The sequence below is a fragment of the Mercurialis annua genome, linkage group LG8 (genome assembly GCF_937616625.2).
Source record: "Mercurialis annua linkage group LG8, ddMerAnnu1.2, whole genome shotgun sequence".
In the NCBI taxonomy this organism is placed as follows: domain Eukaryota; kingdom Viridiplantae; phylum Streptophyta; class Magnoliopsida; order Malpighiales; family Euphorbiaceae; genus Mercurialis; species Mercurialis annua.
In genome coordinates, this window is record NC_065577.1 from 4,635,168 (window position 1) to 4,645,963 (window position 10,796).

At 37.2% G+C, this 10,796-nt stretch overlaps 1 protein-coding gene across 2 annotated transcripts; it reads right to left on the reverse strand.

The window, feature by feature from the left end:
- Nucleotides 1–9,149: 9,149 nt before the first annotated feature.
- On the reverse strand, nucleotides 9,150–10,796 carry LOC126662326 (F-box protein CPR1-like). Of its 2 annotated transcripts, none has more exons than XM_050356274.2 (2): nucleotides 10,412–10,796; nucleotides 9,150–10,326 (listed from the first exon to the last, which is right to left on the reverse strand). In XM_050356274.2, exons 1-2 carry the CDS (start codon nucleotides 10,433–10,435, stop codon nucleotides 9,406–9,408), a joined length of 945 nt encoding a protein of 314 aa, XP_050212231.1. In that variant the 5' UTR covers nucleotides 10,436–10,796; the 3' UTR covers nucleotides 9,150–9,405. The 2 variants fall into 2 exon arrangements, with proteins under 2 accessions (XP_050212231.1, XP_050212230.1); XM_050356273.2 differs by having other exon boundaries at nucleotides 9,150–9,875; nucleotides 10,032–10,795.

Genomic DNA, 10,796 nt, shown 5'->3' on the forward strand with positions numbered 1-10,796 from the left:
TTAAATCAACGTCTTACGTTTTTGAAACGTGTCGGACATTTGGCGTTTCGAACATGAAATTTCAATTTTAACTTAGGAAACCTAAAAATAACGCCGTTTATACAAGTGTACTGTTTCTTCATATCTGTGTCTGTGATTCCTAGTTTCTAGTAATTTGTGGTATTGTTTTCATGGAGTTTCTGGTATAATGAGAATTGTTGCATTTGGTTGTTGAATGAGTATGGTTGGAGCAAACCACGTAGTTTATGTATGCAAAGATTATGGAGGGCTAGTTCGAGTTCTAACCTTCAGAAGAAATGGTAAAATCCTGTTCCAGATGAGTGGTAGTGAAGAACTACATCTATTTGAATCAAAAACAAATTCAAATTTCCACATATTACATGAAGAACTACATCTATTTGTTCTTCATGTAATATGTGGAAATTTGAATTTGTTTTTGATTTTGTTAAAGGTGTGTTTGATTTTTTTTTCAAGTTAGAATATATTGATGAAGCTGTAAATACAAACAATGAAAGTCATATCACAAGGATCTTAATATGATCTTTCAAATTTGAACAACCAACTACTAAGCAACAATCCAAAATAAGCAAAAAATAATCGAAAATAAGGATAAATTCATAACATGGATCCCGATAAACTTAACACAACAAAGAACTATGTTCCCTGACGGGGTACTTAGATTATCCTTTTTCCGATTTGACAAGAAATCCGCTCTATCCGCTGAAGCTTAGCATTTTCGGTTTATCTTCAACGATATTCTAAAGAGATAGATTTGGAAACCTCCCCAATGTTTAGATTTACAAGAACTTGGATCTAAAGCTCGAACGAATACTAAATAGTCTTGAACGATCTAAAACATCGGATCAAAGAGGTAAGAAAACAAACCATAACAATTTATTTCATAAGATAAAATTCAAAACCATAAAAAACATCTTAAAAAGTCTTATTCAAACAACAAAGAGTAGATCTATATTAAATAAAACTATGGGTGGAGAGAAGATGATTTTTTCGGTCCACCCTCACCAAGAACAAGATGAAAAAGATGAACTTTATTTAGAGAGAAGGGAGAGCAAATTTTGTTGAGAGAGAAAGTTTTCCTTTTCTATTACATACTTTACTATTAAGGTGTGTTTGATTGCTTTAATGAATTGTAACAAAGCTGAAAAATCAACTTGGTCGTTTTTTTGTTTTTGCCATTATCAGATTAGTCCGTAAATTGTACTTGTCAATTGAGTCATTCAATTGTACTCAGATGTCAAGTTTTATAGTTAATTTTAGTTAATCAAATCGGTTTTATGTTTTTAGTAAATCGAAGTTATGCATCACCAGCTGAAATTCAATAGATCAAATTAATTAGTCTTAAAAAAATTAAAATCCATTAGAATGTTTTTTGATTTTACTTTCATTAATCTAAAAATATATTATATTAGTTCTAATAATTTTGTAATAAGTTCCCTATTTATTTTTCCGTTTGTGGACCACAAATGAAACTGACAAGGCATTAGAAATTAAAATTTTATTATTTGATGTGACTAAAAAAATTTAAAAAAAATGTTCACTTAAAACTAAAAACTTTCTCTATATGCTTCTTCACTAAAAACAAATGTGAACTCAAATCTAATATCAACTCCTCCAGCTCCTCCACCGTGACCAACGCCGCCACCTTTCGGCCGATAACTGCTTTCTCAAATCAAGGATGGATTTAGATAGACAAGGAGGCAACAATAGCAGTGGCAGCGTCTTTTCATCGGTTGCAATCCACTTTGACATTATCATTCAAGAACACATGCTCTCTCAAATCAAGGATACCATTCAAACAAAATCAAATTCAAATGACAAAGAGAATTCATTACGAATTGATCTTCTTGAAGACATGGATTCTGGAAACTATCATGGCTTCTCTTCAACTCCAAGTTTGGTCCTTGTCCAACATCCTGAAACCCCAACACAAAATAGTATTCCTAAATTTTTATTAATATTTAACTATATAGTACCAAATGGAAACTCTAAAATGAGATATACCAAAATAGTAAACCATGATTTTTTTTGGTATAAATTGATATGGTCCCGCGAATAGGATCTCGTCACGGGTCTGTTCTCCGGGAAACCTTCTCGATTTCCTTTGTTACTCCCTTTCTTCGAGCGGCCTATTTTTGATAATATGTTTTGGTGTTTGAAAGAGACACCCAACTCCCTGTTTTTAGAATTGAAAACTTTTTTTTTGAAAACTTTTTGATATCTTATTTCATAATAATCCCCTCTTAAATAGAGAAGAAGGAAACCTATTACAATAAGGAATCCTACTAATTAAGAAACTACTATTTAGGAAACTACTAATAAAACTTCTTATTTAACTAGGAGTCCTAGATGAATAAGGAAAACTCAAAAATAAAAATCTGACAGCTGGAATTACTTCTTGTTTTGACGGCTGTATTGTTTTCCAACAAAACTATCTGTAACATTACCCCCCGCTGGGAAAATGAGCTTGTCCCCAAGCTCGAAGTCAGGGTAGGAAGTCTGAAATTCTGACAAAGGAACCCAAGTAGCATCATCAGTTGAACTGTCAGCCCAGTCTACCAACAACTCAAGAATACCACGGTTTAGTCGGGAACGCACAATGGAATGAGGAAGAGGGACGACTTTTCCATCTTTTAAAGGTGGAAGAGAAGGAACGGTAGAAGGAGGGTCACCTCGAAACTCCTTGAGAAGAGAAATGTGGAAGACATTATGGATGCGACTTTCCGGAGGAAGCTCAAGTGCATATGCTACTGCACCGACTCGGCTTAAAACTCTGAATGGGCCATAATACCGTGGACCCAGCTTCTGATTATTGCTTTTCTTCAAAGAGGCTTGTCGATAAGGTTGAAGTCGCAACCACACAAATTGTCCTGACTCAAACGATAAATCACGGTGGTTTTTATCATAGGACTGCTTCATCCGTTGTTGTGCCTGGTGCAAACGTGCCTGAATTTCCTGCAAGAGAGCATCCCGCTCTTGCAATGCTAAATCGACCCTTTCCACCTTGGTGGAACCTGGTTCATATGAAAGTAGACGAGGTGGATTTCTGCCATAGACTACCTGAAAAGGTGTCATGCCCAATGAAGAGTGGAAGGCTGTATTGTAACAAAATTCAGCCCAAGGAAGCCATTCCACCCATTTTTTTGGCTGATCACCCACAAAACAGCGAAGGTACATTTCAATGGTGCGGTTGACCACCTCTGTTTGCCCATCTGATTGTGGATGATAAGCGGAGGAAAATGCTAGTTGTGTGCCACTCATTTTGAATAAGGCCCGCCAAAAAGAACTAGTGAAGATGGGATCTCTGTCACTCACAATTGTTTCTGGTAAGCCATGTAATCGGAAGACAAAGGTGAAAAAGGCATGAGCAACTGTGGCTGCTGTATATGGATGAGAAAGAGGTATGAAATGTGCATATTTGGAAAAACGATCGACTACCACATAGAGAACAGTTTTCCCTCCAACTTTGGGCAATCCCTCGATAAAATCCATGGAAATATCGGCCCATATTTGACATGGTATGGGTAACGGTTGAAGGAGGCCAGCTGGATGGAGGTTTTCCCATTTGTTCTGCTGACAAACTGAACAATTTTGCACAAATTCGCGAATTGAAGCCTTCATTCCCCTCCAATAAAAATCAGCTTTAACTCGAAATATGGTCTTTTGAACGCCTTCATGGGTTGAATTGTGGATACTGGAAATGATATTATGAACGAGAGGAGAAGAGGGTAAAAGATATACTCTATTTTTATAAAGTATTAACCCATTATGGACAGACCATGTTGGTTCAGCAACTCCATCCGTTACACGTTTCATAACAGCCTGAAGGTCTTTCGAAGTCACCACCTCTTGTCTGATGTCATCCAATAAGTCTACATGAGGATGGGATATGGAAAAAATCACTGTGGTGTCTTCATCGCGCCTAGAAAGGGCATCAGCAGCCTTATTAAGAGAACCAGCCCTATATTCGACTTGAAAGTTATAGCCAAGCAGCTTACTAACCCAATGTTGTTGAGGAGAAGTAGTGAGTCGCTGCTCTAATAGATATTTAAGGCTGTAATGGTCGGTTTTAATGATGAACGACCTACTCCAAAGATATGGTCTCCAATGTATTATTGCACGAGCAAGCCCTATTAATTCTCTTTCATAGGCTGGAAGCTTTAAGTGATGATCTGGAAACTTACGGCTGAAGAAGGCAATCGGGTGACCTTCTTGGTGTAGTACTGCTCCAATTCCCAACTCTGACGCATCACATTCGACCACAAAATCTTTATCGAAATTAGGCAGCCTCAACACCGGTGTGGTAGACAGCGCGTGTTTTAATTTTGTAAAAGCTGAATGAGCCCCGTCATTCCATTGAAAAGAATGTTTTTTAAGTAGGTTGGTTAGCGGTGCAGCAATCACTCCATAATCTTGTACGAACTTGCGATAGTACCCTGTTAACCCGAGGAACCCACGCAGCGCCTTTACTGATTGTGGTACAGGCCATCCCATTACTGCTTGGATTTTGGAATTGTCAACCGAAACTCCTTCACTACTGATAATGTGCCCCAAATAAGTGACATGAGATTCCCCAAAAGAGCACTTGGATTGCTTGAGAAATAATTGGTGGCTGCGCAAAATTTGCAAGACATGTCGCAAATGTTGCAAATGCTCCACCCACGTTTTACTGTAAACCAATATATCATCAAAGAAAACTAGAACAAATTTACGCAGGCAAGGACGGAATACCTCGTTCATCAAAGACTGAAATGTTGAGGGTGCATTGGTAAGGCCGAAGGGCATTACTAAAAATTCAAAATGCCCATGATGTGTTCGGAATGCTGTCTTCTCAATGTCTGGTTCATCCATTCGCACTTGAAAGTATCCTGACCTCAGATCAAGCTTGGAAAAATATTTTGTCCCATGAAGTTCATCTAACAGTTCATCCACCACCGGAATGGGATATTTGTCTTTGATGGTACGACCATTGAGTTGTCGATAATCCACGCAAAATCTATAAGAACCATCACGTTTGGGGACTAACAACACCGGGGAAGAAAAAGAGGATTTACTAGGGCGGATAATCCCTTGTTGAAGCATGGCTTCACATTGTTTTTCTATTTCTTCCTTCTGCAAATATGGATAGCGATAGGGCCTGACCACTACAGGTTCTGTTCCAGAGAGTAAAACTATTCGATGGTCGCAACTTCTTTTGGGAGGGAGACCTTTGGGTTCATGAAACAAATCTGAAAATTCTGCAATTAATCTCTCAGCTGCAGCTTTATGTGGATCTTCTTCTTGTAATAATGCGATTTCTGGTTTGCGGCACTCAATTTTCTTTCCTTCCCAAAGCACCCGCTGGCCATTTAACTTAAACCTCATTGTCAACGAAGCAAAATCCCATATGATTGGACCTAAAGTGCATAGCCACTTCACCCCTAAAACAGCATCAAATCCATCCAAAGAGAGTACATATAAATCAATAAGAAAAGAGTCAGAGTTGACTTGTAATTTTACCGCTTCACAAATACCCGGGCTGTACACCTTCTCTCCATTGGCAACTGATACCCGAAGCTTTGGTTGCTGCGTTACTAACAGATTAAGTTTTTGGGCTGCTTGTTCACTTATGAAATTATGTGTGCTGCCTGAATCAACAAGGACTAGTATAGGCTTTCCCCCAATGGAAGCTTGCAATTGCATTGTTTGAGAATTTCTAATTCCAGTGATAGCGTTCAGGGAGATTTCAGGCTCTAACTCGTCTTCTCCGTCCTCCATGTCGTCAACCAATAAGCAAAATAATCGTTTACATTTGTGCCCTGTCGCATACGATTCATCACAATTAAAACATTGTCCCTTTGCACGCCTTTCCAACATCTCTGCACGTGATAGTCGCTTGATAGGTGGTGTCACCACACTACCAGTTGTGTGGGAGGTTACTCTAGAGCCGCTGCTGCTCTGAGGTCTGTGCTCCTTGCTACTGGCAAGTAAGTTTGGATTGGTACCTGATGTTATTGGTCTTCCAAAGGTACTGAATCTTCGGTTCAGCTGTGACTTCCGCTCAAATGCCCGTGCTAGGTTCATTGCAGTGACCAAATTTGGTGGGGATTGCATTTCCACATCCATCCGCAAGGTTTCAGTTAGCCCAGCAGTAAACAAATCGACTTGTTGCGCTGAATGAACAGAAGTTGCTCTAGCCAACAAGGTCTGAAATTGGCGTTGATATTCCTCAACTGTTCCCGTTTGTTTGAGATTAACCAATTCCCCTAAGGGGTTGCTGCTCAGGGGAGGTCCGAATCGCAACGTACAATAATTTTTAAATTCAGCCCATGTAAGTGTTGGTTCCTCCTGCTCGACTCGATAGTACCATAACTGGGCTTCGTCCATCATGTGGAATGCTGCCAGCCCTACCTTTTCCCTCTCTTCAATCCTTTGATTATTAAAAAATTGTTCGCAACGATATAACCAGCCTAGAGGATCCCCGGTCCCATTATATGAGGGAAATTCTAGTTTAGTATATCTTGGAACATAATTATTGCTTGTAGCTGTTGATCGTACGACTCGGTCTTCCTGTTGCATCGAAGGGTCTTTATTGTTGCTGCTGGTAGTTGCCGTGGCTGTTTCTTTACCCTTAATGCTGGCCTGAGATTCTATAAATTTTTGAAGCTCCCTAATGCTATCTTTTATGTCACACACATCTTGTTGCGTTTCTGAAACCTTGTGTTCTAGCTCTTGCATTCTAGTATTCAACTGGTTATTGTCACCCATGACGATTGGCTTTGATACCAAGTTGATATGGTCCCGCGAATAGGATCTCGTCACGGGTCTGTTCTCCGGGAAACCTTCTCGATTTCCTTTGTTACTCCCTTTCTTCGAGCGGCCTATTTTTGATAATATGTTTTGGTGTTTGAAAGAGACACCCAACTCCCTGTTTTTAGAATTGAAAACTTTTTTTTTGAAAACTTTTTGATATCTTATTTCATAATAATCCCCTCTTAAATAGAGAAGAAGGAAACCTATTACAATAAGGAATCCTACTAATTAAGAAACTACTATTTAGGAAACTACTAATAAAACTTCTTATTTAACTAGGAGTCCTAGATGAATAAGGAAAACTCAAAAATAAAAATCTGACAGCTGGAATTACTTCTTGTTTTGACGGCTGTATTGTTTTCCAACAAAACTATCTGTAACATAAATAGGTTATAAATATACGATTTCAGGGTTTGAGAAGCATCTATGTTTCCAAAATATACGACTGGAAATTGAGATATAGGCTAACATTACAATTTTAATCTTTTTGGCCATAAATTAAAAAAGTCAAAAATGTGAGATATATATGGATGATTAAACTTTTTAGTAAATGCAATTTTACCATCATTGAAATTCTAGCAATATTGGCTAAAAACCTGTTGTAAATTCCAGATGATTTTATGAGGATGTTGATTCCTCTGTTGCCATTGCTTCTTCAGCTAAGCCCTGTTCAGGATCCTGATGATTTCATCAACACCATAAATACTTACAATTTGGATGATTGATTACTTTCGACTAAGGATGACGAATCTTAATACTAAGAAAATATTACAAATATTTTACCTTTTTAAAATCCTTGTTTATGGTTTTCAGGAAATGATACAAGGGATTCTGATGGAAACCATTCATCCTAAAACACTATATAATTATCAAGCAGCAGAAAATTAAACAGCATATAATTACGGGTTAAAAGCACAACTTAAACTAAATTTTAGTCCTATATTTTAGTTTGGTATCAAAACTTCAGTTCATATTAAAATGATACCAAAATTCAATTTTCATTTCATTCAATGATACCTTGTCACTCTCCGATCTATAGAGGTATAGATGAAGCCTATTCTTAATATATGTTGCTACATCATTCGCCACATAAGTCGCCATATTAACTGTCGTCCGACACTGCGTCTTACATGGCAATACTAGTTGTCACCGATTGTCACATTACTTATTGGATTTAAGAAGTTGTAGTAATTTAACTTAAAATATAAATAAAATCTGCAGTACCACTATGATACAAATTGAAATTTAATTACCAAGTTAATATATCAAACAAGAGTTTAGTATCACTTGGGATTTTAATCCGATTACTTAAGATAAAGTAAACAACAAATAGCCAGCTGATTAGCTAGGAGAAAGACTTCATCAAACCAAATTTGTTGGTTTGGTTCAATTACTCAGTTTGGTTACATAAGCTAAATTAGAATTGAAGTCATCTCCGGAATATCTCGAGTTCATTAATAAAAAGGAAACAAATGAATATTTAAAATACAATAGTAGTTGAACATACCTTAGTATGAAATGAATTCGTTGACTAATTAATCATTAATCGAGATCAGATAGAAGCAAAGTGATTATTTCCTCAACAAAAGACAGGAACCCACCAATAGCCATAAAAGTGAGAATAGTAGATATGAACATAAGCAGTGAACCCCTGGCGTGGAACAAATTAAACGTGTTACTGAAAGAAGGATGAAAAAAGTTTAGACAATGTAGATTAGTTTGAAAATGAATTACCTGAAACCGAATTGCTCACTGCTTTCATATATCGTTCCATGTCAAGAACGCATTGTTGATTTCTGAATTATCATGTAGGGATAAAGAAGGATGCAGAGAATAAGCCATGCTATGTAGCTAATCTGTAATGTATTTGTTGCTCGTCTCATAGACGTTACTGATGAGAAACAGAGTGTGCATATATGTACCAAAGCTGATTCTCCCTTAATTACACTGTTCCAAGATTGTTCTCAACCATATATATTCAATTTTCAAAAGAAAAAAATCACCCTATAACCATCATTTCTTCTGCTTATCAAATTTCTATAATATATGTAGCAAGTGATCCGCCATACACAGTAAAATAAAAGGAGAATTTCAGAGAGGACTAATGCATCAAGAACCATTATTTCTTTTAATTGCTCAATTAGCTCATTTAAATTGCTCATTCCAGCAAGAATGAGAACCAAAGCCATGGACAGTAAATTTTTTAATTGTGAAACAACCAATAGTCTCCTACATGAATATGATCTAGAACCATCATCAACTTGCAGAAAAGAGTAGTATCATTTTTAAAATCGTAATAGATAGACAATAATCAGTTTGCAGTCATTTCACACACACCCTCAAATAAATAGATAGACTGTAATTTTCATTAAGACAGTACATAGATCAAACCATAACATGAATCAACGATACAAAATTTTCGGTTACATAGGTATCATTATATTCATCAAAAAGACGGTTAATTTAGCTGTTTATAGTGTCATGATCAGCAAAAACAAAAGACATAAATATATAAAGTTAAACCTACTTGAGCAAAGCATGTTACGAATTGATAGCTCGGGTCCAGTCTTACACTTCTATTCTTGCTATGACCTTCTAACTGTATCTGTTCTTGAGTAAAACAAGGCTCTCCATGTAAGAATGCACTTCGAAGATGTATCCATGGAAGCAAAGAGGTGTGACCTTTTGTGTCCGGGGGTCATAAGAAGCTATCTCACTATTGCTATCCTCGATAAGAATTCCACCATGCCGTTGAAAGCTTAGCACCCTCAGTAAAGCTCCAGGATTTGGTAAATCTACAGAAAATTGTTTTGTCCAAGATTCTGCTGCACCATACTCTCTCATCACCCAAATAGAACATTTTGTATAACTCATGTAAGACTCGTCATAAAATATCGGTTCTTCACAGTGTATTAGAGCTAATGACTGGCAGTACACCGATAAAGAAACACTAGGGTCACTCGAGTCAACTAGGGCATGAGGGAGCATCAACTCTTCAAATACTTCGTTGCTCAAATCAAAGGAAGCTATCATCATTTTTCTACCAACCCCGCCGTATATTTGTGCTACCCAATGAACAGAACCATTCAAATAAGCACAAGAATCAGTATCATAAAGAACATAATTTAGATTCTTGACAGTAATGGTCCTCCAAGCATTGGAGCTAAGTTCAAAAATTTCAACAAATGGTTGGATGAGTCCAAAGGGTTTAAAAACCTTACCAATATAAGCAATCCTAACAACTTTGTAGGCGCTGCTCTTGCTATCAAACCCGAATCCAACAAAGTGAGTAGTGCCGTTGCAATGCTCTCTTAAAGAAGTTGTAATAAACTCTCCAATTGCCGGGTTCCATACAATCAGACGATTATTCATTCCATCAGACAAACAAACCAAACCATGACACGAACCGGCTACGTCTACATCATTTCCATAGTCACCCAGTTGTTTAAACTCACTAAAGGACTCATTATCACTGTGCAATACGAACTGTGGTTTCATAGGATATGTTAGATTTTTCTGGACAAGGAAGTAAGGTTTGTTGGCTTGAGTGGTGTGAGCTATGTGAAGAGAAATGAAACTAGGGTTTGAGATTAGAGAGTACCATAATTTGCAGACACTTCTGCATTTGAGCAGAGATTTGACTGATAATCTCTTCAGGATTTCCGCCACAAGTTCTTCAGAGAGATGATCTGACATTGTTCTTGGCTTTTGTATGAACTACAACACAAGAATTTAGAGAAGGGTTTTGTTGTAAGGTTTTGTTGGGGAGTTGTAATGAAGTGAGATTGAAATGAAAATGGAGTTTCAATTGTATTTTATTACTTAAAGGCAAGTAGTTGAGTGTCTTGGAAGCCAAAACTGTATCCTCCCCATGAACAAGTTAACCTAATTATTTGTTTTTCCCAAATGCTTTTTGTCATAAAAATCCCTTCAATTCAATTATCTGCCATTTGCTTCAATCGATAATCACATGACCTTTTCTTTCT

What these genes read in the sequence shown, in the direction of transcription:
- LOC126662326 (XM_050356274.2), bottom strand. Translation starts at nt 10,435, where the DNA reads ATGCAGAAGTGTCTGCAAATTATG. An exon ending in AGAAGTGTCTGCAAATTATG is followed by an intron (nt 10,327 to 10,411) that starts GTACTCTCTAAT and finishes TTCCTTGTCCAG; the next exon opens with AAAAATCTAACATATCCTAT.